Consider the following 21323-nt stretch of genomic DNA (forward strand, 5'->3'; position numbering starts at 1 on the left):
CTGAAACGATGCTGCCCTATACATTTTCTTCTGACACTAGGAATGCATGAATCATATACTGAAGCATTACCAGATGCAGTGTCACACTGGACCTCATTAATCCTCACAATGTGAGCCAACAAACCATCACAGATCAACACATATTTAGATCATGACAGTGGGGTCCAATCGGGAAACCAAAAACCCAAGAAAAGGTTCACCTTGAAAGTTTGAACATTACTAATATCCTGTGAACAGCACACTGCTAATTTGGCTTGGAACGGAGAGAAAAGGCAGTGTCGTGGCTCCATGTACTGTTCCTTGTGTCCGCTCTAGCCTTCTTTTCTTCCGGATCTTTCGTTGTAGGAGCATTTGGAGGAAGCATTTGGAGTGACATTTGGGCGAAGGCCTCAAACCATATTTCCAAGCAGTTTGGAAAGAAAATACAAGGGGAGCGATCGCGAGATGGATTACCAGGGAGGCGATACTGTGAACTTCCTTATCTGTTGACAGCTTAGTTACCGTTAAGAACAAGAAATGTGTTTTTCAATTCGGTGAGAATGGAGTTGTGCTTTGTCCCCGTAGACCTGCATTATGGGACTGTGTGATCCAGCCTGATAGCTGCAAATAACAGGGTTTGAAAATAACTTCAGAGCAAATGCTTGATTTGCTCTGTGATTCCTGTTATTTATTGGCTGCAAAGTTTGCCGAACACTTCTGAACGGAAATGTGAGAAACAATTAAAGTTCAGATCTTTTTGATATCCACTTTTTGAAGAACAAATATCTGCTTTTTAACTCGAACTGCACGCAGCCTTACCTTCCCTGTTTTGATATTAGCAGGGCGTGTTTATGTCCAGCAATTATAGGCTGCTGTCTGTGCATTGTGTTGAAATGTGCCTGGCGAGTCTCCATTTGCGAGGCTCCTCATGGGCCTTGACTTGAGAAGTGCATTCCAGTGGCATGCAAGAAGATTGTTTTCAAAACCACAAGGTCAAAGACCATCAAAAAGCAGTGAGGCCCTCGACCTTCTTGAGTGCTGGCTGCTAATACAGTGTCTATCAGAGCATTTCTGCCAGCCCGTACTTGATAAAGTGACGTTTGATTGCTCCCAGCCAAGGTGGCCATATAATCAAGTACATCCAGCGGAGTAGGGCGGGCCTAACACGCTCATTGTTCAATAAGGTGTCTCCGTTTTCTCTTCGCCTGTGTGAGTAGGAGGTACAAAGTCCCTGCGGAGGCGAGCGCTTTATCAAAGCGTTTGGATTGAACTGTAACCTAGGAGTGATCTCCTCCAAATGACACCCCTCAATCTTGACATCCTTCTTTGAGGTTGCTTGGCAACCTGTAGTGGTCCGGCTCTTCAGATGGAGAGGCTCTTGATTGCCAGAGCGAGTGACTGTTGAAATGAATCTGCTAGCGACTCTCTCTCTTTCTCTGTCGCTGAATGGTCCCCAAGTATCTGCGGCCACTCAAACGCTGTGAGGATCCAAGGTGACTTGTGTCGTGATAACTGATGACATGACAAGTCCATGAATGACCTGAACCCGGCATTAAACCAAGTTCAATTAACACGGGGAAAAAACACACACACACAAATTCCTTTTTATACAGTTCTTATTACCTTATTAATGAATAAATTACTTATTACCTTCATTTTGAATGATGTTTTAATAGCACTGCTATTAGCTTTTAATTAAAAGCTTGTGATGAAAATGAAAAGATATTTAATTAATTTTCATATATACATTTCATCAACACAATTATATCTCAGTTTCCATACTTTTGGCAATAGATGTGCTGGTTGCATCGGCAACTAACAATATGAGTCATTTGGGAAAAAAACACACACACAACACTTTTTATACAGTTCTTATTACCTTATTAATTAATTACTTATTACATTCATTTTGACAATGATGTGTTTATAGCACTGCTATTAGCTTTTAATTAAAAGCTTGTGATATGGTAAAAAAAAACAACAGTTATACAATAAAAAAAAAGATAAACAGATGCTGCTTGCCATCAGCAGCCAGAGCCTGAGGGAGCACAATTGACTTTGCTCTCTCCAGTTGGGTAGATGTCTCTCTCTCTCCCCATATCACTTCAGTGTGATGCTGGCCAACGCGGGCATTTGCTAGACGATGCATCAGAGCTAGGTACCTGGTGCTTTCCTCAGAGCACGTTGGCTGCCCGGTGACTCAGTCTCGGTCAGCGTCAGTTTAAAAAGAGGTGGTGGCTGGTTGCGCATTTGTCAGAGGAGGCATGTGTCAGTCCTAATCCTCCCAGTGTTGGGAGCATTACATGTTATAAGAGAAGAGTACTAATGAGTGGATTGGGTAATTGGCTATCTAAAATTGGGGAGAAAATCTGGTTAAAAAATGAAAAAAATAAGATATGTAATTAATTTTCATATATACATTCCATCAACACAGTCATATCTCAGTTTCCATACTTTTGGCAACAGATGTGCTGGTTGCATTGGCAACTAACAATATAAGTCATTTGTGAATTTCCATTGTGTAGTTCCACATTTTTTCAGCATTTTGTCAGGTGTTTGCCTTTTTGTTCAAGAAGCGCCTTGATCAAAATTCACTGAAATTGACACTTTAATATCATCACCTCATGGATGAACACCTCACCTCAGATTCTTGATAATTTTTGCTGCCTTTCTTATTATCACAAACACCTTCTGACCTGTTTTCTTAATTGTTTAATCCAATTAAAAGTGTCTGGGTGACAATTTGGGTAATGTTTCAAAACAGCTCATTTTGCGAAGCTCTCTTGGATCAGGCCGCTGAGCTGGATCAAATGCTTTGCAGTGCGTTTGAGGCAGCGATACGAGCAAGGATACAGCTATATGGAGCTTCTGTCACATATTAATGGATCCCTAGAGCTTTCCTCACGCCTCCCAGGGGAGGTAAATAGGTAAAGAAGAGATTACGCATGGGTAATTAAAACATCGCTTTTACATGCTCGTCATCCACGTAACATGCTCTTTCATGGCACACATACAAAGACGAGCAGGTTGACTTCCATGTTCTCAGTATAGCGATGACTGGCGACAGCAGCAGAGATCAGCTAGTCCAAATGTAAATATTCACTTTCATTCAAGTACACTTGTTTAATCCCATAATGCTGTTTAGGTCCCTTGTAAGTGTGTTGTACATTCTGTTCATTTTATAGTGCCTAGACCTTCACTGATGGTCGGTTTCCAGTCTAGAAACACTGCTGTGCCTTACACACTCTTACTACGGCCACTTGTACTGCCATGCTGAGACCATGTCAGTGACACCACTGTCTTGAGAATGGCCCACAACACGAATAATAACTTACCAACAGCTGTCCAATGGTCAGAAACTGACCAGTGGTGAATGTGCAGCAAATGATGAACTATAGCCTGTGACTGTACACCTACATTGTATGGAGGGCTTTGGAGGGGTTTGATTCCCGGTCTGGGTGACTATGCTGCGCTACACCAATAAGAGTCCTTGGGCAAGACTCCTAACACTCCATTGGCCCACCTCTGTAATATGAGTAACCATGTAAGTCGCTCTGGATAAGAGCGTCAGCTAAATGCCATAAATGTAAATGTATATGTGCCATATACAACCACCTACATGAGGTTTTTCTTGTTTCTCAAAAAACATTTCACCAGCCAAATTACTATTCAAGCATTCAAACGTTTGAGTTGTAATGGGTCTTTATAAAACTTTGCCTTTACTAGAGAACTGCTGAAGAACCCATTTTTAAAAGTGTAAGAGTGTACATTAAGGACATTTTACTGTTGTCCTCTCCAGTATCAATTTCTCAAGACTTATAATGACATTTAAATTTAAGGCATTTAGCAGATGCTTTTATCCAGAGCGACTTACAAGATTACTCGTATCACAGAGGTGGGCCAATGTAGTGTTAGGAGTCTGGCCCAAGGACTCTCATTGGTGTAGCGCAACATAGTCACCCAGACTGGGAATTGAACCCTGGTCTCCCACAGGGTGTTGTAACTCAGTGGCAGGTAGTGGTGTTATCTGTTGCACCACACCAATCACCAACCATGACACACAGCTCTCTGTTTTCTATTTCATGGACTTCATTCTCCTCATCCATTTTTGCTGAATTTATTTAAGGAAAAAAAAAAGAGCAGGGCATGCATCAAAAAATTTCACCCCAATCACCCTCCTAGTAGTTAGGACTCCTCTAATCACACAAGGCCACTCGTACTGGGAGGGTGAAGTAAAGCACATGCTTCCTCTGAATTATTAAATGTCTCTGAGGAAGCATTTGAAACTTTGGCTAACCAAACTGCTAACTCCACTGCACAAGGAGAAACTGCCAGTCCTGTTACATGAGCTGGCTAGCATCGGGCTGTGTGTCATCACTGGGGATCCTGTGGTCATTGCTAGGTTACAGGCAAATAAGGCGGACTGATATTTACAGTGATTTGTTCTGAGTACAGGACATCAGAATGCCTCTCAGCCAATCATATAAGTCTTATTTACTATTTAGTGCATTCATTGTCATATACATCTTACAAATCATCAATAAGCAGTTATATCTGACAAAATCACAGACTTTATTGTTTCTTGGTCTATGACCATTTCTTAATGGCTACTAATGCTTACAATGACCAAAAGGGAGCAGTATGCTGCCTATTTATGTGCTATAACAGTTTATTAATTATCTGTGAGGTTTGCGCTTCCTTCCAGCCAGAGTTGGAACACTGGCAAACCAAAGAAGGTTTTCCACTATTGGCCAGTATCTCATCATCACTGAAGGTCCAACAAAAGCTTGTTTGACCCTTCACAACGATTTATTTTATAGAACCTAGTCTGTCACAGTTGCGTTTTGGTCAATTATAGACATTTTCTGTCTTTTTCTTTAAGGAAAAACTGCAATATTAGCTTTTTTTACCCCCCTCTCCATTGGAGTGGTCATTTGCTGTGGTCAAGCTTGAATAAAAAAAGAGTTGCTTATTACAAACATAATAATAACCTATCAATGGCATTTAAAGTAATGTGCGACCCCTTTTTTCTTCTCTACAGGTGTTTGTTCTGCTACGTGAATGGCCGTTACCGGCAGGCGGAGCAGACCTCCTTCAGTCTGCAGCCCCGGAGCCTAGAGGAAGAGCAGGAGGCCGTAGGGATCAAAGATCATGGCCTGCAGGCAGAGGCAGGAGAGGGTGGTGGCCAACGTAGCTCCCTATGGCCTTGGAGGAACAGCCCTGCAGTGGGGAAGGAAAAGCAGATTGGCTCGCAGTGACTCATTTAACTTCTGGACGCTGTGAAGCGCTCCCCTGCTGTCTGGCCTGGCCAAGAGTCAGCGGGTCCAAACCCGGCCCAGCCCAAGCAGCAGTGCGAGATAAAACATTTGCCATCTATCGTCTTGCTGCACTTGACCTGGATTAAGCGAGGCTAATATGGTTCCAATTAGAAACACTGATTCAGCCACCTATTGTATTGCTTGATTGGTTGAGTCACTGATAAGAACAAAAAAATTGAGGTAATCGAGAACCACTGGTATGAAGAGTTCCTTCTTACCTGTTATACTGTCACTGTAATATCAGATTTCTTTTTTTTTACACAGCTGCTACCAGCTGACCTTTACATTGTGTATACCTGGAACTTCTCATTATAGCAAAATCTCATTATAGAGAAAATCTCATTACATCAACTTACAGTCACTTACCTGTTTTTCCCTCTCTTGTAGTCATCATTAAGGAGAGTTATTAAGGTTTTCTACAGTGACCATGCTGTATGTATGGTTCCATTTAAACACTATGTTACATTGCTCAGTGCACATGTCACTTTTAAACTGTTTGTTATTTTGCAAAGTTTAGTATTAAAATGAGCTTTTTTGTTTATGCCACTTTTCTCATGGAACTTTTGATTTACACTATACTGTATGCCCAAAGGTTTGTGGTCACTCTTTCTTAATACTTAATAATTCAGTTGCCTTAAGGTGAACTGGCTCAAATACTACTAAAAGTATTTAAATGCATTAAAATAATAAAAAAATTTGAAATTTGGAGTAACAAGCCATTCACTTATAGATGTAAAATAAGGAAAAATAAGTTTAATGGTTGAAGGGTTATTCAAAAAAGTACTTAATTATTTTAGTAAAATTGATGCAATAATTTTGCGAGCAAACTGAACTTCTTGAATTATCAGAAGACAGGGATTCTTGTTCTGTTTATATTAAGTCTAAGTCTAGTTTACTTAAAAATGACTTATGCTAATTTGCCAAAAAGACACTAAATTTGTTCTGTAGTGTACTGAGTAAACCAGACCAGGAGGAAACTGTGAAGAGCTGAATTCACAATATGAGACAAGAAACAAGTCAAAAACAGACCATACAGGACACGTTCTTGTTATATAAATATAGACAAATAGCAATACTTTGCAATACAATATACAGAGTACTTGTATGACTAAACAAAACACAGGTGACACAGGTTAGCTTTCGGGTGACATCGAGGATGGAAGTTTATGGGAATTGTGGGAAATGGAGTCCTGGACATTGACAGCTTTGGTGGAAGAGAAGGGTCGCTTGACAGAAAAGTGTTGACAATAGAATTGGACTTTCTGGAGAAGGTCAAGCATCAGCTAGAGGGATAGAACACCCCCAGATTTGGGTTGTAGAGCCAACCTGGTCTCCAGAGGAATTTGTACATATGTGAGTTCAGGATCTGTATAATGTGTACTAGATAAAGATTGACCCTCATACATATGCACGAAATACTGATGCAGAAATCAAACGATCTGATCAGAGAATGTTACAAAGCCAACCAGCTACATTTTATTACATACAACTACACTTAAACCTAACCCTCGGCTTAGTCTACTTTATTCCAACCTAAACGTGACCTATCTTTTTGGTGGAGCAGTGAAACTATGTTGGCTCCATCCAATACCTTTGGGATGAGTTAGAGTGGAGTTTGTGATCCAGAGCTGTTCACTCAGCATCGGTTCTAGATTCTGACCTTACTGACATTCTTAAAGCTGAGTTATAAGGAACCTAATTTTGAAAAAAGCACTGGATAAACTGGTGGCCTCAAGCGTTTTGCCATATAGTGTATTGAGTCAAAGGTTCCTCATAAAGCAGTGTTATTTTGGCACATATTTTGCAGGCTGTCTCATTACTGTCCTCAGCTATTGCTAAAACTACTAAAATGGTGTGCAGTACACCCTTAAAAGTGAAGGTGATGATCACTTAATATAAAGGTTCTTCACACTCAAAAATCTCTCTTACAAGCATTCGAGCAAAGTTCTTTATTGAGCTAAACGTGGCTTTTCTATGGTGTCACTTAACCCTGTGGAGTCTACAAACACACCAGTGTGTCAAATTCAATATTTCTTGATGTTTTTCATTAATATTCTTTGCAATAATACTGCACAGAGACACGCCTGCCCGTTCCATTGCATTTCATTGCCAGTTCGTACATGACTCTGGAATAACAATCGGAGCTTCTAGGCTATAAAGACGGGTCGAGAGACTGGTCTCTGCCTCTTGTTGTGTCTAACTGGGTTTTCTAGGTTTTGTGTGAAACTGACCAATGGACACTTTCTGTGTTTATATACTATTTTATTCAATATATGCCACTGCTTTTGTGAAGCTAAGACTCTGGTAAACCTATTTCAAGCAACACAACAATTTGTCCACATGGGTAAAGGCATGTTTTTGCAGGAAATAAGAAGAATATCTAAAATCTGACTTAAATTGTGTTCGGTTTAGGGCCAGATTTGCTCTTCACACAGATCACATGGGGTCTCATTACAAAGAGAGCTCAAAGAGCTTTGAGAGATTGTTCTGGGCATTTTGATATTAAGCATGTGGGTGTTATTTGATATAGAAGTGACAATATGAAGAGGAATTTAGGAAGTTACAGAGAAATCGAGGAAATGCCATTAGTGGTTAAGAACCTTTTGTAGCACCTATACTTTTTACCTTTCAGAGTGTATGTTTGCAGTATAACAGTATACCGTTTGCTGTTTTGTTTTTTTTGTTTTTTGTTTTTTTTTTTTGCTTTTTATTTTAAACCAGCTTTAAAAAGCCAGCATTAATAAAGGCAGTGACAGTAATGGAAATTTCATGTCCTGCTATTGGCAAGATAATACCAAATATGCCGTAAGCAGCTCATATGTTTTCACTTTTGTGTTTCTTGCGCAGTATTAGCTTGTGACACCACTTTCATTCGAGTGTGGTATTGTGAAATAAAGTGTCATTTTTTTTTATTACAGGGTTTTTTGGGGGTTTTTTTGCTTTTTTTTTTTTTTTTTTTTTTTTTTTTTGCTTTCTCAGAGCAGCTGGAACATGTTCCTGTGCTGTTGTCATAAACAAAATGAAGTAAAACCATTTGCCATCAGCAGGACACAATAATAACTAATAATAAATAATAATACGATAATAATGCATGAAGATGTTTATGAATTGCTAAGCTAAGTCAGTCGGTTAATTAGCACGCAGCTAAAAAAAAAAAAAAAAAAACTGGCTGCAGTCGCGGGCATGTATTTCTTTGTGCTTCTTTCATTGCGAGGTCATGTAATACCATACCTCGCCACGGCGATAAGAGGGCAGAGAGAGCAGCCTGAGGGCAGTCGACGAGCCCTCGACTTTATCTGCATGCTCTCAGTATAAATGGATCCTTTTTATTTAGTATCTCTATGGTACTTCCTGTCTCAATGGGCTTCCTCCTGAGCCAGGCCTCTATGATATCCTGCACTGTGGCTTATTATCTTTCCCATGGTGTGTGTGCACGTGTGTGTGTGTGTATATTTGTGTGTGTGTGTGTATCATGTGCCAATTGGCCACTCCACTGCAGGCAGCCTTAGCATTGAGACAGAGCACAGAGCTGTTGCCGGGGTCGGTTAGCGGCACAATGAAAAACAGCAGCAGCAGCAGCAGCGGCCGCTATAGAGTGCGGAGTCTCCAGTGAGTCTGTGTGTGGAAGTGTGTGTTTTCTGGGCTTAGCGCATGCACGCAGGGCCAGATGGGCACTTTCATGAGTGTGTGAGCATGGATTACTCCGCCTGCTACATCTGGGCCTCCACATGGCAAAGCAGACTGCAGCAGGAGCACCCCCCTCACCCCCTTCTGCCAGGCCGTCCCGCTGTCGTCCGCGCTCGTCGCCACGACACTGGCACTAACGCCATCCGAAAAGGTCACGCACCCCTTACAGCAGCCTCAGCTTTGCAGAAGGGATCGGACTGCCGTATGAGGCCTTCGCCTGAAGCCCTCTAAAGAGTCCTAAGCATGGTGAAAGTGTTTGAAGCTGTGGAGTTAAGGTCATTTGGACAGATTTGCACCATCCTGCATTTGGTCTGGTCTTCAGTATCAGCGCGCAGCTAACTGCATGAGATTTCATGCCTTTCTTATTTGGTCACAGTTCAGATGTCCAATCATGGACACATGAAAGACAGTTGTAATCAACAACAGGGCACAAAGCTACTTTAAATTTATATTGAGATGTTGTTCCATCCCAAATTAGACACTGTAATGGTTCATTGTATTAAATACTGTATAAAATTCAATTAAAATGTTAGTCATGTTAACACACAAAACAAACTTTGTTAGGATCTTGCTATATTGTGCACAAATTATTATTATTATTATTATTATATTTCTTCATGTTCTTCATGTTCTTCATGGGAATGAAACAAGCAATTATCTGCTGATGTTAAAGGCAGCTGGACAGCAATCTATCCAAATTACCGAAGAACCAGTGTTCCATGTACATCAATGTGTAGCCAGGAACCTCCCAGCTCATATCACACATGTTTAGAGGATAAAACCTCTCTGAGAGGTTTCTGAGAGCACAAAGATTAGATGTGATAGTGTTTGAGTAGACTGGTTCATCCAGGTTTGCTTGCTTTCTTTTCAACGGGGCTTAGCATGTTGCTAAACTCGCAACTACAGTGAACCACGCTGCAGTGCTTTTTTCTCACCTGTTTTGAAAGCCGGATTTCACCACTCAGTGAGCTCCCAGATGTTTTGGTGCCTGGATTCTGGTCTTTCTGTGAATTGCAACAATCTATTAGTTTTTCTTCTCTGTAGTTTTCAGCAGTCTGTAGAACGATAGCTCTGAATTCCTGCTGAATCTGAATGTGCAGTCAGTCACACAACAGCTCTTTCCCATTGTTGGTGTCTTTCACCACTTGTGACATCACATGCATACTCTCAGTTATTATTATTATCATCATTATTACTACTACTACTACTACTACTATGGGCAGCAAGATGGCACTGCAGTGTGTGTGTGTGTGTGTGTGTGTGTGTGTGTGTGTTTTGCACATCCCTAAGTGCTTAGGGTTTTCGCTGTGGTTACTGTGTGAGCAGAGTTTGATGGGTTTGCTGCATGGTACTCACGGTTTCCTCCCACCTCTAACGCACAACACAAGGTGAATTGGTTATACTAATTTACCTCTAGGTTTGAGAGTTTTAGTGAATGTATGTAAGTGGTAGCCTGCAATAGACTGGTGCCTTGTCCAGGGGGTATTCCTACCTTGCACCCAATGATTCCACTTCACACCCACCGTGACACTGGCTGGAGGAATAAGGCATAAGGAAATGAATACATGAACTATAATAATAGTGTAGAATTCATAGCATTCCAGACACTTGGCATTCAATTTGTACAGCTTAGTTTATTGGACTCATTAGCTTCTATTACTTACCCACTAATAAGCTGCATTTTCCTGATGTAAACCAAATCAGCAAAAAAACTAAAAGTACAGTCATTTGTTCTTACATCTGTTTTCCACTTTGGACGGCCCTAACTTTGCCCAAACACAAAACCGGCAATTCAGGAAAGCAGTTTGCAATTTCAAAAAAAAAAAAAAAAAAAAAAAAGGGAAAGCATTATTTCGCTTGTTTGTCTTCAAGTAGGTGCGCATTTAATGAGAATTGTGGGGCTGCCCTCTCCATTGCATGACCTGCATTGTCATTCCGCTCCATTACTGATGAGGTAGACTGGTCATGTGGCTAAAGTGCTTTTCAATTTACATGGAGTGCAGGCTCTCATTTTCCCTCCTGGAAACGTAACAAAAATGCTCTCATCGTTTAACTGCAGGTCAGATAAGTAATCAGCTTTGGCTCAGACTGGCCTGGACATCATAACTAGCTGTTAACCCACAGATGACAATCTCACGAAAAACAGAACAGCTCTTGTTTTTGTCCTTTCTCTGCCCCCAACCCCCTCACACACACACACAAAGACACACACTCCCCCCTCCATTCCATGAATGTAATTAATCATTAAGTCTTGTTTTTCTAGGCAAAAAGACATTTTTATTTCACCTTCCAAAGTATGCTTTTTAATCCTTTGGTTCGTGTTGTTTAACCAACATTGTAGAGTGACCTAATTATGTTGCAGTGAATTAATTGATGGCTGCCTGTAAAGTGGTTTGGGATGATGTGGAGTCAGCTGATGAACTGTGACGTGCCAATTGTGGCTTAAGGTAACACTCCCACAGCTCTCCTTCTATTTGGGCCTAACCTAATGACACCCACCTGACATGAACTCAAATGCACATATTCATACTCAACTCTATTAACTTTAAAGAAAATTGAACCAAGGTGGCCATACTCACAGTTATAATGGCCTTATGTGTGATCACATCTGTCAATCACTCTGTACATTGTACTAGAATACGTACTGAAAAGTATACATTTAGATATTACTTACACTTACATTTTACATTACATTGGACTAAAATATTTATTGAAGATTTTACATTTATATATTACACTTATACATTTTACATTACATTGGACTAGAATACATACTGAAAAGTATACATTTAGATATTACTTTTATACATTTTACATTACATTGGACTAAAAAACTTTATTGAAGATTTTGCATTTATACATTACATTGTTTATTACATTTGTTTTTATTTTACATGACAATGATATTAGTTCTACACAAAACCCAACAACATTTACATTACATAATATATACTTTTAAAACTGATGTATCTCTTTCTAAAATTCTGATTGCACACGCCAACTGAATTTGGTGTTCATGCGAACATTTTAAAAAGATGACATGAACCCTTTGTACATGTAAAGGCTGAACTGTCATTACAGTGATATATGGTTGAACTATTATTACAACTATAATGTGTAAAATCACATGATTAATTGAATGGGCACATAGCTATCATTTGTAAGGGTAAATGTGTGAATGTGAAACTCTATACCTCAAACTTATAACTCAAGTGGTTTACTTCACATTTGTTCATTATAAAAGATAAGAGTATAATCACCAGACCAAGTGTAGTAATATATAAATCAACATTTATGTATTTATCTGACATATCACTAGACAATATAACATTAAATATATTCTGGTCATTAATGCAGATTAAAATGTAATATAATTAAATAGAATTTGAGAGCCAAATCAATCTTAGGTCCAGTTCACTCCGTCCACTGTTCAATCTAAAGTCATTTTTGGGAAAAACTACAGTGACCTGTATTGACTCAATGACTCCGCTGTCACCGGTGACGTAACGCTTCTCTGTGGGTAACAGACTTTGGTATACATTCACTGATATTCTGATCCCCGGTGGTCACAAAAAATTTACAAGGGTCTTGTGGGAGATTGCAGTGCCCCCAAAAACAAACAGGGATCCATTTCGGTCATCATAGACTTAATAATATTAGATTATTATGTTGCTTGGCAACAACATCTTTCTGCCAACAAACGTTTTTACTGTTGCAGTACTTGGCAAAATGACTGCATTAGTAATAAATCCAATAGTTTATTCAATGTTGGTGTATTTTATTTGACTATGTTTGTGCTTTTGTTAGTCATTACTATGTCGTTACATGGTGTTATTACAATGTAAGCACATCACCATCACAGACAATTTGACCACTCACTTTGAGAGCTCCTACCACCTTATAGCCTCACCAAATTTGTGTACAATTACAGACTATACTCCTTTTGGTTCCTTCACCATTTACCGTAGGTCAGTTTCAGACCACAGGACCACTGCTGACCACACATTCATAAGTCCATGTCAGTTCGTTTTAGATCTACAACACAAAACTATCCAGCCAAAAGCCGCTCTGTGGTGAGAAACAGGCCAAACTTAAAGCTGACTATTTTCCAGAGGTTCTGGCGTTTGGCACAGTATTCAGAGAACAGTTTATGATGATGTTCGCAGACTTCATTTGAACTCTGAAATATTGGTAACTGCTACCTCTACAGGTGTGCTCCAGGTAAACATGCACGCTGTGCTTTGGCTGCAGGTGGAACGACACATTGCTTTGAAGCATTAGAGCAGGTTTGGCAGGGCAGACCTCTATGCCAAATGTCCAGTGCAGTGGGAGGGTTTTGATCTCTACACTGTGCTGCTAACTGAGGGCATGGATTAACTAAATCCAGACAACATTTGCAAATGATATGAATACCCCTACAAAAAGTGTGCTATAAAGACCAATGGCTTGATTACATGGTTGAAAAACACAGTAAATAAAGTACAATTTCATTTTGCCATTTTCAATTTATAGCGTATGCTATAATAACAACATAACGAAATAACAAAATAACGAAAACATGTAGATGTGTACTGGCTTGGCTCATTGATGTGTGCAGTGACTTATACAGCATGCTAGTGTTGAGATTTCTCTGTACGAGCACACTTGCGCACAGCAGTTTACTCTGACAGCTGTGTTCATTACCCCTTTGTTGACGTACGAATGCTGCCTTGGTTCTAAGAAATCTGAAATTGTTATATACAGTTTTTATCACGTTAAATGGAAGGGACCCTCAGTCCACACTGCCCAGTGAGCGTATTTCTCAGAGAACTGTGGTCTAAATTGCTGGTTGGTCCATGGAATTACATCAGGCTATTAGAGCCATAGGTATTAATATGACGTCAATCAAGGCTCTGTCTATATATAGCCAAACTCCAGTTCCAGCTAAAGAACATGACGTGCTAGTAGATGCAATCACAGAGCATAAAAGGAGGGAAGGGAATGACTGTGCATGTTGATTCTACAGTTTTTGTCCACTGAGATATAAAAAAGCATGTTTTTCTACAGTAGAAATGTCTGTTATAGCTGTACAGCAGTAGATCTGGGTTTGATTTACACAATGCTGCTAGTTGAGAGTTATTACAGTCATTTTTCATGATTGCTAAATCTTATATTTAACTTTTATTTTAAGAACTTTCAGTGTCAAAAGATATATCAAATGTAATGTTTAAATCTAACATAATAAAACATCTTTAATTAACCTCTTTATGCAGAAAGGCTTATGACACACCAATGTGTATTATTCAGTAACTACAGGGAGTTCTGTACAAACTGGTGAGGCTATTCTTTGCTAATAGAAGTTTGTAATAGCACTTTCAGCCAACTGGTGAGCCAGAGGATGTTTAAGGGGTTAAATGGATAATGCTAGTTCTACAATCTGATTGGCTAATCTGTGTTGAAATGTGTCAGTATTAACAACACTGCAAGTGTTATATTTAACACTGAAAAGAGGTTTTTCACTTTTTACATAGCTTAAATGTAGTTGTCTTTTATGCTGTCTCAAAATTTCATGATAAATGGACCAATAGAAATGTTATCTTTTTACATTGACTTCCATTGAAAGTTTAGAAGGTTTTTTTTTCTCTTGTAAAGTTGTAAGTTTGGACAGCAACAAAGTGTACAACCCCCTTACAGAAACAATATGAATATACCAAGTTACTAAACTAAATTACATTTTGCTGGTCATGGACTGTGTATGGACAGCTGATTATTTTTTTGTCTTTGTTGTGGATGTTTTGTTTTTGAGGCTAAAAGCTTTTCTTAACAACTAGAACTAAGGAGATAAACTGAGCAGACAGCCAAGACTACATACTGCTAACAGACTAAACTACACCCTTATTAATACTCAGTATTAGTTTTCAGGTGTATTTTTATCAAAGGACTCACTGTAAAACTGTAATATTAAAAGAAGGAATATATTAGGTGAATGCCTTACAAGTTCCAAATGTCAGTTTTTTTTCTTTTAATAGAGCTGCCTATCTAACATTAAACCTAGACTGAATGTCAAATGACTCCTTACTCCCTACATAGTGCGTGTATGTCTAGAAGGGAACTGTATGATCTTAAATCACTTTATTTGACATACTATGCAAGTGCCGCTATTTGAAGACCCATATTGTGCACTAGGAGGCCATATCAGACTGAGTACCAGTGTGGGAAAATGGAAGCACAGCATTGTTTATCTTGGTGCAAACAAAACCCTTAAAATCACATGGCGGCACTTTGGCAAGCAAGTACTTATGAGGCAAATGTAACACTTCACCATAAGAACTGACATTTTTGAAGGTTATTGAAAGTTTGTATATTTTATTCAAATGATTTTCGTTGACAGCATTTTATTAAAGCAATAAATGACTTGCAATGAATGAGGTTGTGCATTACAAGGATTTTAAACAGGTAAAAGAGTTTTAAGCACTCCAGTTTAAGTTGTCTCAAATAACTAAAGTACATAAACAATTTTATTTGTTATAAATTCTTTGTTTATGTACTAAAAGTGAACAGACCACACTTTTATCCCCAAACTAGGTGCAGAAAGCTACAGTTTGTTTCTTCTGTGCCGTTCCCAGCGCTGACCATCACCACAGTACTGCATTATATCCTTCTTATTACCACTAAGCACTGCCTACTGTACTATACATTATATATTTATGCTTATATCCAAATATGCTTGTTCAAGAGGCTGCAAGATCATCTTCAGTGACCTTTTTCTTGACAAACATGGCATATTAAAGAGTGATATATGCAAATGGCAGAACAACAACACATTTCCACAAACCCACTCTCAGTGTGGGCTTAATTAAATAAATTACGCTTCGGCAGTATGAGGTGCTGTGTATACGAGGTGGCGTACTCTACACTATTACTGCAATGATAGAGATATGCGTCTGACCTTGAGTTAAAGGAATTATGCATAGCATCCGCGGCCTTTGAGACGGGCTGACAGTTTGCTGCTCTACGCTGACTTGTCGTGACAAAAGCCTGTATTCTGCTGCTTATGGGCCGGCTCACCTGCGAACCCTGCCACTGTTGTACTGGTTGACAAATAAAACCCAAGAGAGGAAGCAACACGGGCTTAATACTGATCTGGGCGGTCGGAGAGGGTATTGTTTTTAAACAATGCTGTAATAATGCCCTGCTAGGTCAGATGCCATCGGCACATGTAAAATAACAGAGGCTTGTGTCCGCAGAGCTTATTTAAAGCGTTGTGACACGAGGACCTGACGTTGCAGAAAATCCTGCACCGCCTGTCCCCTCGGTTTTGTCTTCCAACTTGATAAAAACAGATGAGCGGGAATTGGAGGACGGTGGCCATGCCATTGAGTCATTGCTAACCAGACGACCACGCCAGGGGTGCAGTTTGTGCAGTTGCAGAGCAATTTTATGGATGCTTCTTAAACATGAGACATATTATTTATCTCCAGTGATCACAAAAGTCTGCCCTAACTGCTTTACTTCCATCTTACTGAGAAATGACTTTAACAAGTGGTGCAAATACGGCAAAATTTGCTGATTTCATTTTTATTTGTAGGCAGAAAAGGAGAATGTTTGTGGACACCCCTTCTAATTAATGTATTCAGCTACTTTAAGCTGCACCCATTGCTGATACAGATGTGCAAATGCACACACACACACTCACACAGCTTATCTAGTCCCTGTAGAAAATATTGCCAATAGAATAGGACTCTCTGGAGTTGAACCTGAACCTATTGGCACCATGCCTTATGCTTAGAGGGCTAGAGGGGGATAAGTCCTCAACATTGAGCTGTGGAGCTCTGAAATGATGATGGTGCTCCATCCAATACCTTTGGAATGAGTTTGGGAGTGACTGTCCAACAGCGGGACCTCACTAAGGCTCTTGTAGCAGAATGCAATCAAATCCTTACAGCAATTTTCCAAAATCTAGAAAGCTTTCCCTGGACAGTAGACACAGTTAATCTAACAGAAGCAAGAGAAACTCCTGCTTTTTTAAATAGCCTTGATTTCAGAGGAAACAATGAATGAGCAGGTGTCCCAATACTTTTGTCCATATAGTGTATTCCATTGTAATTTGAATGAAAAGTGTCTTGTAAAAAATAACAATTACAGGCCTCATATCTGTCGCTATAGAATGTGAATTGAATGTAATTAACTTTGAATTAAACTAATCCTCATTACATAATTACATTTAAAGTAATTAGTATATACAAAAACAACAATAATGACTCTAGGCATCTAAGAGTTAATATGAACATGCAAGACATATTTGTGCTTGAGCCATGTTTAAGTGACCTCTGGGATGTAGTGTGTTGAGTATTGCTCTTGAGCCTCCGTGAGGAGCTTCGTCTTTCACCTGTAATCTGATGCGGTGCTGAACGAAAAGCGAGGACTAGGGGCTAGAGCTCCCACTGGTGATTTATGATTGAGGACATGTTCATAAAAATATCAAAACAATCGGAGCTCTGCCGGGAGAAGATACCGGAGCGTTACGTACATCATGCAAGACAGCTAGGGCCAGGGAAGCGCCAGGCAATGGTAGTAGGACTCCTGTCCCCATGCCTGTCCTCTAGTCCATTTTCACCCTTAAAGTCAAGTTCTTTAACCTTCAGTTTACTTACATAACATAAACAAGAATTCAGAAAAATATCATTTCTAAGAGCATCACTGAACCACAGTGAGCACCATTAACTACAACGTCAACTGATGAAGCTTCCCTGGAGTGGCCAGCCAGCCAAAATGCCCCAAGGGCGCCGTAGCAACTCATCCAGGAAGTCTCTAAAGGTTCCAGGAGAACAGACTAGAAAAAAGCAGGTCTTCTCAGCATCAGCTAAGGTCAGTGTTCACGACTGTGTGGTAAGAAAGGAACTGGTGGCATTCATGGGAGAGCAGTGATGCAGAAAACCCTGCTAACCTAAAGAAACATCACCGCTCATTTCACATTCAGACAATCCCTAAGCCTTTTAGGTAAGTGTTTGATGAACAGACCAGTCCAATGTGTATCCCTTCGGACAGGACAGGTCGCTTCATATCTGAAATAAAGCTAATACTGCATTTCACAGAATACCATAACAAGAACACCAACAACAATGTTCAAACATGGTGGTGGAAGTGGGGTGGTTTGGATGTGTTGCTGCCTCAGAAAACTCTTAAGGAGGCCATCTCTTCATCTATCTATTGGTGGTGTTGGGGGGGGGGGGGTAGTGGTGTGTTGATTGCTCTGTACCACTTGCCAGAGCTGTCGTTGCCCTCTGGCATCAGTGGCACATGGGGTACGACTGTCATACCCCTAAAAGGTATGCACTCAATGTGCAGTAAGTCCATTCAGTACACCTTCACTATGGTGGATCTTGAACATCCTAGGAAATTGGGAATTTGGGTTTCTGAGATGCCACCACCCTTTGCCCACTGTCACAGTCATATCAGAATATTTTGACCACCCCAGGTTTGGAATGAACTCTGCCTGGGACATCACAGATTCCACATGACAGGATTTGCTGCACGTATAAATAAGCGAGCACACCAGTCAGTTGTTGCAGACTGCAAAACGATTGTCATGGTCAAAGAAAGCGATTGAACTGATGTCCGAAAGAGCATGATAAAAGAGTACCGGATGAAGGGTGGTAGCATCTTGAAAACTGCCTACTTTGTGGGATGTTTTAGAGCCAACGGCGGGAAGGTACACCAAGACTTTACCTTACGGCATAACAGTGGTGCCCAATGGGTCATTGATGCCAACGGGAAATGCCAACTCCGGTGAGTGGTACAGAGCAATCCACACAGGGGACCAGTTAACCTATATAATAAACACCTTCCGTCACATGATACAGTCCATGCTATGACAGCTAAGGTAAGTCAGTCATAATATTCTGATATAAGTGCATAATAAAATAAAATATCTCCTTTTCTTCATACAAACAAATTCACTTTTCACAGAGTTTATCTGGCAGCTCTAATGAGCTATGCGAAAGAAATGACTACAACGAAATGAAAAATGAGGCATTTCAAGGCGTACACACTGCTTTTTATTATGTAAAACATACTGCCTTTATTACCACAGTGAAGAAGTGTGGGAAATGCATCCTGTCTCTGTGTTATTAGTGTTATTTATATTATCTTTATCTTTATTTTCTTTGTATTATTACACTCTTCCTTTTGCTTTCTGGAGAGGCTCCACATCTCTCACCATTTAAACCAGGCTATTGTGTTTTTCTGAAGGCTTACTTTTAGACGACCCCAGAAGACCAGATGCTTCTGTACACGATCGCAGCGAAACCTTCAAATGTGTGCATGAAGGGCCGGAGCTAAATGTCACTCCAGCATGGACCTCACCTGCCCTTTGGAAACACATTAGGCGAAGTAAGGAGGCTTTGTTCCTGCGGCTCTTTCCTCCGCATTCCCACTGACATTGAAACATGGAGGCCATAGGCTCCTTTAGAAAGAGAAGGCAATAAAAAAAAAGCTTTTACATCGACATTCACTATGTGCTGTAATATCGCTACAGAAACAACAGTGGCCCAGATCAATGCAGAAGCGCTGCGTCTCTCTGGGCTGAATTGGTGAAAAAGTGGAGATTATTGTAAAATAGTGGCGTTTCACTTCCTGCAACCTGCGTGTCATTTCGCAGGTGGCTCTGATGGATTTGCTCCAAGTGAGTGGATGGATGAAGAGCAATTTATATGTTAAAAGTATCTCAGAGTGGCGCGATGTAGCCTCCAACACCCGCACTTAATTCCACTTCCATCATTACCATTCCAGAAATCTCAAAGATTTTCTGTCAAGCTGTCTCGCCCCAACACCGAAATCATCTCCAAGTAACGCAGTGTTCTAGCGAGACAAATTTCACCCGACACGAGCAACCGCAAGCCGACACCGGCAAATTTAGAGTTGTGTGAAAGTCAGGAGAGATGTGTAATTCTTTTGTTCGGGGGGGGTGGGGGGAATTGCCAACAGCCCAATTCCACTAGGAATGTTTTAACAAAGCGGTTAATTCTTTAATTAATTAAAGAAAAGGAATCACAATTCAGCAAGCGCTTCAAATTAATCTTCAGAGATTTGCTCTCACACATTTAACAGTTTTTTTTATTCTCTCTCTCTCTCCTTCTCTTTCTTACCTCTCCTTCTCTTTCTTCTCACCTAAGGCATGGTGGAAATTCTAGCAGTTCTTTTTCTTTCCTCTTCTCCTTCTCCAGTTCTTCCGTGGCTCTTTTTCCGGAGTTGTGGCGTGGCTACAACCTCGACTACTTTTTTTTTTTTTTTCCCTCTCCCTCACATCTCATTGAAACACAGCTGGTCTCGTCGTGTCACCAGCGTGCTGTGATTCATTGTGAATAAAGCAGGCCGCCTGTGCCGTTACTCAGTTATGCTGCTAAAGCAATGGAGAACTTTTTTTCTTCCTTTTTTTTCCCTTTTTTTTCCCTTTTTGATAGACAGCGTAGCGTTCGCGAGCCGGGCCTTTGGGGCGCGAGCGGGGTTGTAATGTTGTATTATTTACTTTAAGGACGAAATTGCTGAGGAGGAGGAAGCGTGCCAGAAGAAAGGCCGTCGTTTTTTTTAGTGGGATTTTAATTGGCTGTGTTGTAAAGCAAATCAAGAGAGGTGAGGGGGGGGTCGAAGAAACTCCGTTCCCTTGTTCTTTGCTAAAGCGCTACATCAACGGAGGGCTGACGAGAAACATGAACAAATTCCATGAGCTGTTTGAGGGGAATCTTCTCTGCATGTTGCTAGTCTTTCGCTATTTGTGTTGTTGTTGTTATTGTTGTTTTTTCAACATGTTTACCGCTGCACCGAAGTATCTAGGGGTACATTTGGTGGACCAGAAGTGGCGTAGTCACTCGTGCCATGACACACCATGCGCGTTGCAAAGTTATGTCAAATGTTTTGCTTTCTTTCCTGAAAAAAGTGTGTGTACGTGGGGGTTGGGGGTACTTTCCTGTTTCTCAGGGTTGGCAGGGTCATGAAATATTTCCAGTGTGCGCTCATGGCCTACCTCTCATTACTCGACGTTAGAGGGTTCAGGCTGGACTCCTTCAGAACGCTCTCCGTGCCCAGTCGCAGGACCCAGCACTATAAATACTCTAAACTGGGCGGCTCTGTCTGCAGCATGCCGCCATTTGGCGGGTGATAAGGCGCTAATTAGTGGCTCTTAGCAGGAATACCACTTGCGAGGAACGCATCTCACGTTGGCGTTGTCACCGAATGTTCGGAGGATGATCATACCCCCCACCCCCCAACACTTCCCCTCCCCTCTTCTGCAAGCCCACTCCGAGACTTGAAAGATGTTCCTATTAACACTGGCAACCAGAAACCTGTTTTTTCCCCCCCTCC

General features: G+C 40.6%; 1 protein-coding gene across 1 annotated transcript in view; it reads left to right on the plus strand.

The window, feature by feature from the left end:
- Positions 1–8209, plus strand: part of LOC140559464 (uncharacterized) — a 148005-nt gene extending 139796 nt beyond the window's left edge. Inside the window, exon 5 of the mRNA XM_072682977.1 lies at positions 5021–8209. Within this exon, the coding sequence (XP_072539078.1) occupies positions 5021–5237 (217 nt within the window). The 3' untranslated portion in view covers positions 5238–8209. The remainder of the gene's footprint in view (positions 1–5020) is intronic.
- The last annotated feature ends 13114 nt before the right edge of the window (positions 8210–21323 follow it).

This window comes from Salminus brasiliensis, chromosome 7 (assembly GCF_030463535.1).
Source record: "Salminus brasiliensis chromosome 7, fSalBra1.hap2, whole genome shotgun sequence".
In the NCBI taxonomy this organism is placed as follows: domain Eukaryota; kingdom Metazoa; phylum Chordata; class Actinopteri; order Characiformes; family Bryconidae; genus Salminus; species Salminus brasiliensis.